General features: G+C 39.7%; 1 protein-coding gene across 2 annotated transcripts in view; it reads right to left on the bottom strand.

Moving 5' to 3' along the window:
* The window catches only part of PIK3R3 (phosphoinositide-3-kinase regulatory subunit 3), a 121756-nt gene extending 106415 nt beyond the window's left edge, over nt 1–15341 (bottom strand). Inside the window, exon 1 of one of the 2 annotated variants that reach the window (XM_046016273.1) lies at nt 14497–15341. In XM_046016273.1, the coding sequence (XP_045872229.1) occupies nt 14497–14602 (106 nt within the window). In that variant the 5' untranslated portion in view covers nt 14603–15341. Of the gene's footprint in view, nt 1–8465; nt 8490–14496 lie in introns of those variants that run through there. The other variant, XM_046016281.1, reaches the window with a different exon arrangement.
* Between the last annotated feature and the right edge of the window lie 436 nt (nt 15342–15777).

The following is a 15777-nucleotide window of genomic DNA, read 5'->3' as shown; positions in this document are numbered from 1 at the left end:
TCATCATGGTTTTGATTCGCATTTCCCGCATGATCAGTGATATTGAACATCTTTCCATGTGTCTGTTGGCCATCTGGATATCCTCCTTGGAGAAATGTCTGTTCTTCTGCCTGCTTTTTGATTGGATTGTTTGATATTTTAAATATGAATGCTTTTCCAGATGTGTCATTTGCAAATATCTTCTCCCATTCAGTAGGTTGCCTTTTAGTGTTGTTTCCTTCGTATTTTACTGAAGCTTTTCATTTTGTGAAGCTATTTGTATTTGGGCAGAAGCTTTTTATTTTGATATAGTCCCAATAGTTTATTTTTTGCTTTTGTTTCCCTTGCCTCGGAGACCTGCCTAGAAAGAAGTCGCTACGGCTGATGGCAAAGAAGTTAGCTGTGTGTGTTCTCCTCTAGGGTTTTTATGGTTTCAGGTCTCACACTGAGATCTTTAATCCATTTTGAATTTATTTTTGTGTATGGTGTAAGTGATCCAGTCTAATCGTTTTGCATGTTGCTGTCCAGTTTTCCCAACCATTTGTTGAACAGACTGTCCTTTTCCCATGGGATATTCTTCCCTGCTTTGTTGACAATTAACTGACCATAGAGTTGTGGGTTCATTTCTAGGTTTTCTATTCTGTTCCATTACTCTGTGTGTCTGTTTTTGTGCCAGTACCATACTGTTTTGATCTCTATAGCTTTGTAATATAACTTGAAGTCCAGAATTGGATGCCTCCAGCTTTGCTTTTCTTTTTCCAGGTTGCTTTGGCTATTTGGGGTCTTTTGTGCTACCGTACAAACTTTAGGATTGTTTGTTCCAGTTCTGTGAAAAATGCTGTTGGTATTTTGACAGGGATTACACTGAATGTATAGATTGCTGTGGGCAGTATAGACATTTTAACAACATCTGTCCTTTCAGTCTAGGAGCATGGAATGTCTTTCACTGAACACCACAGAAATCCGAATCAAAACTATGATGAGATATCATCTCACACCTGTCAGAATGGCTAAAATCAGGGTACCTGGGTGGCTCAATTGGTTAAGCATCTGGGTTCCTGGGATCAAGCCCCCATTGAGCTCCCTGATAAGTGGGGAGCCTGCTTGTCCTTCTCCCTCTTCCTCTGTCTGCCACTTTACCTACTTGTGCTCCTTCTGTCAAATAAATAAGTAAAATCTTAAAAAAAAAAAGAATGGCTAAAATCAACAACACAACAAACAACAGGTGTTGATGAGGATGTGGAGAAAGGGGAACCCTCTTGCACTTTTTATGGGAAATGGGAATGTACAGCCACTGTGGAAGAGTATGGGGTTTCCTCAAGAAGTTAAAAATAGAACTACCTTACAATACAGCAATTGCATGGTTACATATTTACCCAAAGAACAGAAAGATACTAAATCAACGCAATACATGCCCCCCAATGTTTATAGCATCATTATCTACAATAGCCAAATTATAGAATCAGCCCAAGTGTCCACTGATTGATGAATGGCTAAAGAAGATGTGATACACAAATACACACACACACACACAGGATGGGCTGTCACTCAACCATAAAAAAAATTAAAATCTTGCCATTTGCAACAACATGACAAAGCTAGAGTGTATTATGCTAAACAAAATAAGGCAGTCAGAGAAAGACAAACACCATAACATTTCATTCATGTGGAATTTAAGAAACAAAACAAGCAAATGGATAAAAAGAGAGCCCAACCAAGAAACAAACTCCTAACTATGGAGAACAAACTGATGGTTTACTAGTGGGGAGGTGGGCAGGAGGATGAATTAAGTAGGTGATGGGGATTAAGGAGGACACTTGTGATGAGTGCCGAGTGTTGTATGGAAATGTTCAATCACCACTGTACACCTGAAACTAGTATTACACTGTATGTTAACAAATTAAAATTAGAACTTCTAAAAAAGTAAAAATAGTGCCCCCAACCCTGTTCTCCGAAACAATTTATACACAAATTTTAAATTTTGATTTATGGGACACCTGGGTGGCTCAGTGGGTTAAAGCCTCTGTCTTCAGCTCAGGTCATGATCCCAGGGTCCTGGGATCGAGCCCCGCATCGGGCTCTCTGCTCAGTGGGGAGCGTGCTTCCTCCTCTCTCTCTGCCTGCTTCTCTGCCTACTTGTGATCTCTGTCTATCAAATAAATAAATAAAATCTTTTTTAAAATAATAATAAATAAATAAATTTTGATTCATGATTGAATTTACTTTTTCTTAAGTTTAAAAACAAAAACTATAAAGTATTTAAGATGACATAGCCACAAGCTCTGGATTTGAAAGAGAGTACAAACACAGGGAGAAGCAGAGAGAGAGAAAGAAGCAGGCTACCACTAAGCAGGGAGTCCCAGATGAGGCTTAATCCTAGGACTCTGGGATCATGACCTGAGCCAAAGGCAGCAGCTTACCGGACTGAGCCACCAAGGTGCCCCTAAATAGCATGTTATGATTTTTTTCTGTATGTTATGATTCTTTAAAAAGATTTTATTTGAGAGATTGAGTAGGGAGCCCGATTCAGGGCTTAATCTCAAGACCTGAGATCATGACCTGAGCCGAAATCAGATACTTAACCAAGTGAGCTACACAGGTACCCCATAAATTTATTTATTCTCTACCTTCTCCCCTCCCTTAAAACACTCCATGAATATATCAGTTTTCCTGTTCTGTTTACTGTTATATCTAGAGCAGTGCCTGGTCATCAAATATTTGTTGAAAAACATGAATACATGAATAAAAACATTTATGGGCACTTAATATGTTCCAGGTACCATGTTAAGTGCTTTACAGTTACAATTTTACGAAATCCTCACAATAATCCCATTGAAGTAGAGACCATTATCAGCCCTAATTTTGGGGTGAAGAAACCAAAACACAGAAAATATAATTAAGTTGCCCAAGGACATAAACTAGAAAATGGCAGAGACACAATCTAAACTCAGGCACTCTGATTCCGAAGACATCTCTTAATCACGCCACTAAACAATTTATAGTGAAAAGTCAATACTTAGCTATACAGTACATTTTAATTGAAAGACATGACCTATAGGTTAAAGTAGTGTCCTAATTTTTAAGACTAGTCATTCAAATCATAATACATGCCACAGGTCTCAAGCTTATTACTTCATTTACTAAATTTTGGAATATGGAATTTATGGTTTGGCAAAATGCTCTCTCATACTCATTTAACTGATGCACTAATATACTCTATTCCCAATATCTGCATGCCTCAAACAAGGAAACTGTCAACCAGGGAAGTTAGCTTCCTCATCTTCTAGTAAGCAACTGACAAAAAGACTTTTTTTTAATATATATTATTTGTTTTGGAGAGAGAGGAAACATGTGCAGAGGAAGGAGGAGAGGAAGAGAATCCTTAAGCAGACACTCCCCTGCCCTGCTGAGCACGGAGCCCAATGTGGGGCTCCATCCCAGGACCCCGAGATCATGACCCAAGCCAAAATCAAACGTAACCACTTCACTAAGTGAGCTACCCAGGTGCCCCAAAAAGGCCTGTCTTACGTTAACTCTCAACACTATGTGACCCTGTGAATTCCCATTTAGAATAAGGAAACCTGTTTCCCACAACTAGATTACAGTTTTGAAAAAGGAAAAAAAAATGCTAATTCTTTCTATTTACGAACACAAAGAACTCTGGAAGGTGGTATAGTTCCCACTATTGATTATCTACCCAGCTAGCATTCATCCCCTCCATGCTCCTTCCTAACAGAATCCCTCCCCAATACAGGGCCTCAGGGGAAGTTATTACCACTCCCAAATTCAGGCATGGCCATGGTTAGTTCAAGGGTAGCCACTAGTGATTAAGGCAGGAATGAGTATAGGACTCAATTCTGACCAAAAAGGTGTGAAAGAAGTCTGCTAGATGTTTTTAGAGGACATTTCTTCTCTCTGAAAAGAGGCATAGGAAGAGAGATCTTTCTTCTTTTAGAAGATCTTGTGTAGGTGTATAGAATTGTTGAATCACTATATTGTACACCTGAAACCAATATGATATTATATAGTATATATATAGATATATAGTATATAACTATACTTGAATAATTCTAAAAATTTCTAGTCAATTCTATCTACAAAAAAAAAAGTTCTTCTGTACGGATCGGACACGTGGAATCACTATACCATTTTGCTACTAGCCTGTGGATGAAGCCAATTCCAAGGAGAGCAAAATTGAATCATGGAAAGAATAGATTTTACTGACATTGTTGATCTGATGTAATCAACCAACACCTGAAGCTGCTCATATGAAAAGACAAAATTTTTTACTTCTTAATCCATTTTAAATTAGATTCCTGATGCTTGTAGCTGACAATATACTATTTTTTTATGAAACGTCTCCCGGAACTAATCTCAAAAAGAGTCTGTGGTTGGCATGCCTGGCTGGCTCAGTTGTGGAGTATGCAACTCTTGATTTTGGAGTTGTGAATTAGAGCCCCACGTTAAGTGTAGAGATTACCTAAAAATAAAGTCTTTAAAGAAAAAAAAGGTTTGTGCTTAATTCCACAAATGCATATTAGAAATTCAATATGAATATTATACTGTCTTTGTGGAATAAGAAAGTTAAAAAGAATAGTACACATGAAAGAACAAACTTTAAAGCGGCATTTTCCAAGCACAAACAGTTCATTTCAATAAGCCGTTCTCCAAAACAATTTATACACAAATTTTAAATTTTGATTCATGATTGAATTTACTTTTTCTAAAGTTTAAAAAAAAAAACTATAAAGTATTTAAGATGACATAGCCACAAGCTCTGGATTTGTTTCCCTATACCCTTAAACAAGGGTAAGCAATCTGTCCCACAAACAGAAGTCCAAGGTTGGAAAAGGTGGATGGTAGGACATCATGGTATTGACTTTAGCTTTGTGTTGCTTCTATTCACAGGACACAGGGCAATTTTCATATTGACAAGACACATGCAAAATGGCAAGATGTAGCAGGCTGGACCTAGCCTACTGCCTCTTTTATACTAAAAAAACAAAAAACAAAAAACAAAAAAACCCCTATTACTTTATATTAATTTATAAATATTCACAAAGATCAACAAATATATCATATATATCAGCAAACAATTTGGAAACTAATCTTATGAGCCTACATGGCTGACCTTACCTTGTTATCCCAAATCAAGTCCCACACCTTCTAAATTTAATTGGTATAGTAACACACTGGGTAATTTAAATCTACATTTGGCACAGTGCTGTGTACAACTAGCCTAACAAACTTTTTAAAAAGTTTACTATTCACTTCTAATTCTTCAAAATTTCAAAAATAATTTTAATTCAAACTCAAAAACATTTTGCTAACAACATTAAGGATTGTACTTTTTCATTATTTCCCTTTTTAGAATAAATTATCCTGGAGTGCCTGGGTGGCTCAATTGGTTAACCATCTGCCTTCACCTCAAGTCATGATCCCAGGGTCCTGGGATGCAGTCCTGCAGTGCGTTCCTTGGTCAGTAGGAAGCCTGCTTCTCCCTCATCCTCTGATGCTCCCCGGGTTTATTCACTGTCAAATAAATAAAATCTTTTTTTTTAAGAACTTATTTATTTGTCAGAGAGAGAGAAAGAGAAAGAGAGAGCAGGAGCACACTAGCCCTAGGTGGGAAAGCAGTAGGCAAACTTAAAACTTAAGTCACAAAATGAAACTGGTTGGGTCCACAGGCCTAAGACTTCAATAAAATATTGAAGAACAGGGTATTTCAAGCAAAAAAAGAAATAAATACATAGCTCGACCTCAAGAAACTGATCTTGTATTGGGGAGACAAATTATATTCACAAAATAATTAAATGTCATTAACATAACATGATTTTGTATCAAAACTATAGACCACAGTCCCAGATAATTGTGGGATTCAGTGCTATAATTTTTTTTTAAAGATTTTATTTACTTGACAGAGAGGGACAACAAGAGAAGGAACACAAGCAGTGGGAGTGGAAGAGGGAGAAGCAGGCTTCCTGCAGAGCAAGGAGCCTGATGTGGGGCTCCATTGCAGGACCCTGGGATCATGACCTGAGCTGAAGGCAGACACTTAACCGACTGAGCCACCCAGGCGCCCCTCGATTCTATAGTTTTTGGAGGAAGAAAAGAAAGAAAGGGGACCTGCAAAGGATCCAAATTTGAAGATGGGGGTGGGATGGGCATAATGCTTAATCTAACATAAGCAGCAGCATAAGCAAAAGGTTGGGGATGGAAATAAGAAAGGGTATGCAGTGGATACCAAGGAACTGGGCTAAAAGTAAAAATGAGAATGGGGCAGGCAGGGGGTGGGGTGAAGGGAAAACCTGGCAGGCTCAGTCAGTAAAGCAGGTGACTCTTAATCTCAGGGTTGTGAGTTGGAACCCCACACTGAGAGTAGAGTTTACTTTAAAAAAAAAAAAATGAGGGGCGCCTGGGTGGCTCAGTGGGTTAAAGCCTCTGCCTTTGGCTCAGGTCATGATCCCAGGGTCCTGGGATCGAGCCCCGCATCGGGCTCTCTGCTCAGCAGGGAGCCTGCTTCCTCCTCTCTCTCTCTGCCTGCCTCTCTGCCTACTTGTGATCTCTGTCAAATAAATAAATAAAATCTTTAAAAAAATGAGAATAGAGGATTAATAATTAAGTTGGAAATGTAACTTGGTACTAAAGATCATGTATGCCTAGTTTAAGAATATGGCTTCTGCCTAAAAGAAATGGATAGCGCTGATTATTTCCTTATATTATTTCAAAATAACATTTGAGCAGGATTAACGTGGCTGAAGAATTCTGGATAAATTTATGGGGGAGGAGAAGAAATTAGAAACCCAGCAACCAGTTAGGAGGTGCTTACTGGTTAAGAACCAGGGAATTAGCAAGGCAGACCAGCTCTGCCACTTGCTAGCTGTGAGGCACTGAATAAGTTATTAAACACATCTAAGCCTCAGTTTCCTGTCTTTAAAGTGAGGTAATAATAGTGCCTATTTTATAAAGTTGTTGTGTGGCAAACAGTAATAGTACATGTAAAAACATTTAACATGGGGCCCCTGGGTGGCTCAGTGGGTAAAGCCTCTGCCTTTGGCTCAGGTCATGTTCCCAGGATCCTGGGATCAAGCCCACATCGGACTCTCTGCTCAGCGGGGAGCCTGCTTCCTCCTCTCTCTCTCTCTCTGCCTGCCTCTCTGTCTACTTGTGATTTCTATCTGTCAAATGAATAAATAAAATCTTTAAAAAAAAAAAAACATTTAACATAGTGCTTGGTCTATATATTCAACAAATGTTAGCAACTATTACCTTCATTATGAATCATTTTAAATGTGTGGGATGAGGAACTAAAGGAGGACAACAGAAACTAAAAAGAGAGGATACTTGGAGTGACATTTCCATAGACTCATGAGATGCTATAATTAGAAGAGACCCTAAAGAACTCTTCCAAAAACAAAATGACCCCCATTTAAATGTCAGGGATGAAGGGGGAAAAACAAATGGAGCAAGATAACTCAAAAGGTTTTGACTGCTCAAGAGTATTCCAAGAGGTAGACCTGGGATAATTACGTGTTAACAACATGCTGTAAGATATATGCTGTAAGATATAAGCTACATGGGTGCCTGGGTGGCTCAGTTGTTAAGCATCTGCCTTCTGCTTGGGTTATGATCCCAGAGTCCTGGGATTGAGCCCGGTGTAGGACTCCCTGTTGCCCCTACACACCCGCCCCCTTGCCCCCCGCCGGGCTCCCTGCTCAAAGAAGATATAAGCTACAATTGGGGCAGCTGGCTGGCTCAGAGAAGCATGTGACTCTTGATCTTGGAGACAGGAGTTCGAGCCCCATGTTGATTAGAGATTACTAAAAAAATAAATAAACTCAAAAAAAAAAAAAAAAGATAGAAGCTACAATGAATTGGGTCCATACCATGTACCAAAGACTGTGTTAGACATTGATGTAGTGTATCTAATCCCCAGAACAATTCTGAAAGGTAGAGTATTAAATCAATTTTATAAAAGAGCACAGGCATCCTGCTTCTCCAAGCAGAAAGAGGTTAAGTCCTAGTCATATAACCTTGGTAATGGTAAGAAGTAAAGCTAGGTTTGGAAGCCTTATCATGTTTCCAAAGCCTGTGTTCTTTCTACTTCACTCACACTGCATCCCCCTTTAATACCAATAAAATTGTATCACATAATTATACTTGTAGTTATTTTTCTACCTACCTTCTTAAATAAACATGTCCAATCTTTTCTATATTCTAAGAAAAATATGAAGGTATTCAGCACGAAAACAAGGAGAATGAATTTTAAAAGCATTATCAAATGGAGAATTATATACTTCTAATGAAATATAGCTGAGTATACTCTAAACTATAAAACGTTAAATGAAAGCAATGACTAATCTTTTTCAATAAGAAAATGCAAACAAATTTGGCATGGCTTTTACATCATTTGATTATATTAACATTTGTCCCACACTACAATATCATTTTAAAAATGACACTAAGCTCATAAAGAAATATCTTACCACACACAGGAGAAGGATTTATATAATAACCCATCAAATGTTCAGTTACAGACAAAAATTCAACCACAGTAGAATGCCCAACCTGCTAACAGTAAGGACCACATAGTGGCAGGTGACCTATTTCTTTAGTGTGTTTCTCAGCAAATATTTTCCTCAACCACGGAGGCAGCCAGTGTGCTAGTTCTCTACCAGAATGTTACTTAATCTAAACGATGAAAATACCAAGTATGCCAGAGTAAGCAAGTAAGTTTCCTGAAACAATCTGTTCATCTATATTCAAAAAAGTCAGAAAATAGTTTCCTAGATTGACCATCAAACTATGTAGTTGCAAAGCATGTAACTTCTAGACTAGTAGTTTTCAAAGTGTAGTCCAGAGACCACCCCCCTGTCTATCCCCAAGAGCCTTTCAGAAGATCCAAGGGATCAAAAATAGTTTCATAGTATTACTGAGACATTATTTGCTTTTTGCACTCTCATTCTCTCACATCTGTACAGTGGAGTTTTCCACTTAACCAGTGGTTAAGACCTGTGGTATCTCAAACAGACTGAATGAGCAGACATGGGATTTCTTTTTTTAAGATTTTATTTATTGGGGTGCCTGGGTGGCTCAGTCCTTAAGCATCTGCCTTTAGCTCCGTTGTGATCCCAGCCTCCTGGGATTAAGCCACGTAGCAAGCTCCCTGCTCAGCAGGGAGCCTGCTTTTCCCTCTCCAACTCCCCAGTGCTTGTGTTCCCTCTCTTGTTATCTCTGTCATAAATAAATAAAATCTTAAAAAAAGAAAAAAGATTTTATTTATTTGAGAGAGGGAACACATGAGCGCAGGCACAGGGTGAAAGGTGAAGGACAGAGAGAGAGGACACCCCAGTGAGCAGAGTAGGCAGCCCGAAGTGGGACTTCAGCGCAGCACTCCGGATCATGACCTGAGCCAGAGGCAGACACTTTTTTTTTTTTTTAAGATTTTATTTATTTATTCGACATGGAGATAGAGAGAGAGCACAAGTATGCAGGGCGGCAGGCTGAGGGAGAGGGAGAAACAGGCTCCCCACTGAGCACTGAGCCAGATGCAGTGCTTGATCCCAGGACCCTGGGATCATGATCTGGGTCTAAGGCAGACACTTAACCAACTGAGCCACCCAGGCACCCCAGACATGGGAATTTAGATATTTCCTATTAAGCCAGATATTAAAGATTAAAATGCCAGACATTAAAGTTATTTGCAAAAATGTAAAACAATGCCACCCTCGTCACTTGATTGCTTTTTTTTTTTTTTAAGATTTTATTTATTCATTTGACAGAGAGAGAGAGAGAGGGCACAAGCAGGGGGAGCAGGAGATGGAGGAAGAGGGAAAGCAGGCTCCCCACTGAGCAAAGAGTCCCACTCAGGGTCGTGGCATCAGGACTCTAGCCCAAGACAGATGACCAATTGACTGATCCACCCAGGCACCCCACTTGTTTCCTTTTAATATAGTTATTTTTTCATTAAAATAAATTATATTAGGGGTGCCTGGATGGCTCAGTTGGTTAAGCAGCCAATTCTTGACTATGGCTCAGGTCCTGATCTCAGGGTCCTGGGATCAAGCTTCTTGTCAGGCTACACACTCAGCGGCAGTCTGCTTGAGGACTCTCTCTCTCCCTCTCCCCCTCCCTACACACACACACACACTCTCCCTCTCAAATAGATAAATAAATCTTAAAAAAAAAAAAAAAGATGTTAACATGTAACATTTTATTATTTTTAAAGGAATTAAGTATTTTTAAATTTCTTAATTTTATTCTAATACAGTAAATATTAGTAAATACCTCTTTGAGATCCTCAATTTTTTAGATTATAAAAGGGGTACTCAAACCAAAAAAAAAAAACCTGAGAACCACTTTTCTAGACCTTCCTATATTTATATTTGCCAATAAAGACTTTTAATTTTCTAATTATACTAAGATGTTGCTGCCCTACAATTTCAGAAATTTGTCTTGATAAGAAAATTGTCGGGGCACCTGGGTGGCTCAGTTGTTGGGCATCTGCCTTCGGCTCAGGTCAGGATTCCAGGAGCCTGGGATCGAGCCCCACATCGGGCTCCCTGCTTGTCAGGATGCCTGCTTCCCCCTCTCCTACTCCCCCTGCTTGGGTTCCCCTCTCTCGCTGTGTCTCTCTATCAAATAAATAAAATCTTTAAAAAAAGAAAAGAAAATTGTCTATAGGTAATCTTTAAAAGCATTGTATCCATTAAATTATAAAAAGAAATCACCTGTTGTATCTTCCCAAAATAAAAAAAACAAAAACGTCAAAACTAAAAGTGCTATCTTACAGACAACTAATCTATAAGCTTTGGGCATGAATTTATCATCAGCTGTTTATCTGTAATCCTCCAAGAGCTCCTATACAAGAGATTGGGCTCTTTGAAAGGTGTACCCAGCAACTGTTCTGTTATGGAATAATCCTGATTCCCAAATCACAAGAGGACTAACCAAGATGCTCAAAAGCAATTCTCTGTACCACACTTTTAACATTTCCAAAATAAAAACTTTTGTTTCATCTAAACTGTTCACTATTTCTACTGCTTCTGGGAAATACATAAAGATTAAGACATCAGACTTCCATTTGGATCCAATCCTTACATTGTCAGTGAATTACAGTAGATACAGCAGTCCATGCAGTTATTAAAAACCTTCAGGATGTGGGCGCCTGGGTGGCTCAGTGGTTTAAGCCTCTGCCTTCGGCTCAGGTCATGATCTCAGGGTCCTGGGATCGAGTCCCGCATCGGGCTCTCTGCTCGGCAGGGAGCCTGCTTCCCTCTCACTCTCTCTGCCTGCCTCTCTGCCTGTGATCTCTCTCTGTCAAATGAATAAATAAAATCTTTAAAAAAAAAAAAAAAAAACCTTCAGGATGCATGGTAATGGTAGTTTTTTAAAAAATAGGCTGGAGGGAAACACCTTTGGAAAACAGTTTTTGAGACCACTAGAAGCAATAATAGGTAACAATTTTGCATTTATGGTTCAGTCTTAAATGTAAATGAAAATCATATTTTTAAAACTGTAATACTAATATTACAGTTAAAGGCCCTAAGTCAATAGCTGTCTAATTCAAGTTATTTAACTCTAGGCTATTGCAATAGCCAAGGAATGAGGTGACCAAGGTAAGTAGAAAAGCACTGTAAGTAGAAAAGCACTTAGAGGTTAGAAAGAAATGGTGCTCCTTAGATATTTATTAATTCAACACAAATTTATTAAACTGCCTACTGTTTGCAAGACCTTGAGCAAGAGAAGCAGCTCATAACTTGATGGGAAGACAATTCCATGGTGTGGATAGTATACATAAAAACAGAATCTACTTCATAGAATGAAAAGGAGTTCTAAGAAGTGCTAGAAGAGAAAAGGAAAAGAAAGGATGTCTTCTAATATCAGGGATCAGGAAATATATATCCGGTAAAGAAGGCATCCAACGTAGATCTTAAACATATAAGATTTCAACAAGTGAAAAGTATCCCTGGAAGAGGAAAAAGCAGACATTCAAGAAACAGCAAGTATAAAATAGCTTTCCACAGAACCTGTGATGGACTCTAGTAAGAAACTAGACTGGAAAACTTGGTTGGAAACGAAAACAAACAAACAAACAAAAAAACCGGGGACTTAAATGACAAGGTAAGCAATCTGGGACTCTTTAATAAGCAAAGGAAAGGCACTGGAAGGTTTTCAAAGTCATTGGGAGATTTACCACTGGAAGGTAAATCATCTGACGGTACTTTAATAATACTGTGGACTGAACAAAGTAGAAACAGGGAGAACAGTTAGAACACTACCAAAGCAGTCCAGTCATGAAATAAGAGCTAGAGCTGGGATAGAAGGTAGGAAGAAGACAGATACAAGACATGCTGCAACCTCTTCACTAATAATTTACTTAGTTTTAAGTGTTTCAAAACCTTAATTTATCACACAAAAACAAGACTGGCATCACATTATTTCCATTAAAAACCATTCCCAACACAGGCAATATCCTAGCATACTCAAGTGTGCTTCCTTTATTAAAAGCTGTTAGGCATAACTAACCATAATCTACACTAAGACTACAAAATGAGTAATAAAGAGCGGCATATGCATATTTCCAATATTCTGAATAGAATCTCAGTATGCAAAATTTCATCCAAGGATGAGCATTTTAAACTCAGAAGTTTATTTCTATGTAAATGCACAACGTTTGGATCAGAATTTTCTATAGAACCTTATAAGACCCACATCACTACATAATTATAATAGTCAACTTTTTTTTTTAAAACCACTTTGGACAACTCAACTGAACTTGGCCAATATTTTTCCACTGGGCCCAAATTTCTCAAACATTAGTTCCTTCTTCATTTTCTCCCCTCCTCCCTATTCACCTCTCCGCCCAACAAATTCCCTTTGTATGTCTGCAAGGCAAGATACTATGATATAGTGATTCTGAGGCAGTTTGAATATATAATTCTTATAATAAAAATCTAGAATTATTAACTTTACTTTTTACAGGAGGAATCAATGATGTACTAAATTTTCACTTACATGAATGACAAATGCATCTAATAGAAATGATGCTTTACCGTTAGGGGGAAACAAAGGGGGAAATACACACAATAGATGGGTGGCAAATCTTACAAACTTTGCAAAGCACTGAAAAGCTGCATCTGGATTGCAGTCACAATGACAAAAGCAAATAAAGAAAGCTCCAAAATGAAGGGAAAGAGAAAAAATTCTAAATTATCATAAAGAGTGAAAAAGGCTGATTTAATAGGAGTTTTTAATATAGCATCATTTAACACTCTAACTGGAAAAAAAACAAAAAAGATAATTTACAGCTCACGGACACAAATAATTTCTATAAACATTCTACAAAACAGCTATACTTCATTTTACTTGCATGGGCTCCAATCCTTTCAAAGGTTTCCAAAAATACATAGTCTTATAATAATTGAGGTTCCCCAATGACACACAATTTATTTTGTAAGCTTAACTGCAACACATTTTTAAGACATAACCAATTCATCCTCAACAAAAATAAGGAGTCACAAAGGCCCTCTACTTATTCAAAATCATTACGTAAAGCACTATCTGTAACTGCAAAAAAGGGTTTGAAAATCTGACAGCTAATAATCATAAAATGAGGTTAGAATTTAAAGAAAAACAATTACCCAACTTTTCCATTTTCCCTTCCTTTTCCTTTCTTACCAGATACACAAAATGTCTGTAAGGGTCTCAGACAAAGCTCTGAAGTAAAAATACAGTATATGTATACTTTACATTATGTGTATTCGAACCTATCACATATATGTACACATCACATAGATTCACACAAAAAAGGAAGATTCCTCCCTTTTTTTACTCTAAGAATTGAAGTTACATTAAACCCTATCTCATAAATTAAGTGAAATCACCATAAATTAACGAGTAATAAAATATTGCATGTAGATCTGTCTGAGAGACTATATCTTGAGAAGAAAAACCTCAGACTAAGACCATGACTGAATAAAAACGCCCAATCCCTGAAAATTACTAACCGGCATTTGGTTTCTGTAAGAGAAAAAGGGGGTCTTAAAATGAATAATCACATAGGCAACCCAGTTTCAGAAAGTTAACGAAGGTGAAACACAAGGAACCAAATAAGACAAACGTATGAAATGACAAGCTTTAAAGAATTCCCCCAAAGGAAAAGGCTGAGTTCAAGGCTCGGGTATAAAGCATCCTTTGCAGGTAGAAGAATCTTTAATTGAAAAAAAAGGGGGGAGGAGGGCACAACAAAAACCTGAACGACACGAAGTAAAAGAAACGGGTCTTTCCTCCCACCCCCACTCCAGCCCCCACCCCCACCCTCGCAGGACAATAGGATCAGGGTCCTAACTGCAAACTTTAAACGGATAAACCAGAAGCAGTTTTACTGCAGCTCTAACTGCAAATCTGCCCCTCATCCCAAACCTAGCCAGGAACACTTCTGCCCTGAAAACACCGCCAAGGTCTCGTTATATACAAATCAGACCCATCACAAGATTCTTTTTCTCTCCCAAGTACCTGGAGGATCCATTTCAATATAAAATATCAGTTCTGTCGAATAGGGCATCATCACCTCCCTCCAGTCTGCGTCATCGCGGTCCATACTCCACACCGTATTGTACATCGCGCTGTCAGGGGCAGGTCGTCAGGAAATATATAGAAAGCATATATATTTTTTATCTGATATTTAAAAATCTAAAAATATAGATCTGTAAAGTCCCACATGGATATATACTTCTGGGTTTCCAACGGCCGGTGCAAGTCCAGCCAACTACCAGGACGAGGATGGGGTCCTCCCCCTCTCCTCGTACAGCACCCAGCAAAATGCCCCCCGAACTTTCAATCTATGGGCTTTTTCTCCTCAGAGAGGTACAGGGAGGCTTGGGGCGGGGGGGGGGGGGGGCTGTGGAAGCAGAGGGCTGAGGTGTTAAAAAGCAGCTTCCCAAAAATCCCTTCCACACAGTCGCTCTCCAAAGAGAAAAGCTCCCACTGCCTCCAAATCTTCCTCGGCAGCCACTTTTGTGTCCTTCGAGGAAGGGAGAATGAAGAGAGGGAGATAAAAAGAACGCGCTGGAAGAAAGGTGAGGAAGTGACAAAGGAAGGCATAAAAAGGGGGGTGGGTATTGCGTTCAAGTTTCGGGGTCCCACTGGTCTGCAGAGAGCGATCCCCTCAGGGGCCGGGACTCGGGCTCCGTTCCAGTCAAGCTCGGAACCGAAGCTGCTGCAGCCTTGAGATGGGGGCCCGTCGGAAAGTCCAGTTCGCTCTGCCCGGCTGGGCGCTCCCGCCGGGCAGTAAGTAAGCCCGCCAGTGCCGGCTCCCCTCACGCTCTGCCCTGACTCCAACCACTAGAGTTTCATTTTAACGGCGCGGAGAGGGACACCCTCCCCCGCCTCACGCTCCCCCGCTGAGGTACCACCCAACCGCACCGGGCAGGGGGGGAAGGCGACATCACTACTGCTCCTTCCCCTCTATACCGACTCGATAACGGGGGATTCTATCAGCTGCCTGTGCAAGCGTTTCGAAAGCCGTCCTCCACTTCGGCTTTCAACTCTCCCCAACGCTCTCTGCACTTCGACTTCTTAATCATTCATCCTCTCTCCCCCCAGCCTCAATCAAAATGGTACAGTCCGGGCGCTGGCCGCACGCCAGGAGTCGGTGCCGGGAGCACGCGAGCCAAGAGGGGAGGGAGAGGAGAGAGGGAAGGAGGGGGTAGAAAGAGAGGATAAGGTGAGTGGTGATTGGCTGAGCCGGGTTGCCGGAGCCCGGAGCCTGCGTCTTTTGTCTGCCTTCCCCCAGCA

This window comes from Meles meles, chromosome 1 (genome assembly GCF_922984935.1).
Source record: "Meles meles chromosome 1, mMelMel3.1 paternal haplotype, whole genome shotgun sequence".
In the NCBI taxonomy this organism is placed as follows: domain Eukaryota; kingdom Metazoa; phylum Chordata; class Mammalia; order Carnivora; family Mustelidae; genus Meles; species Meles meles.
Note: the sequence above shows the minus strand (reverse complement) of the source record. Positions and strands in the feature narration are given on the sequence as shown.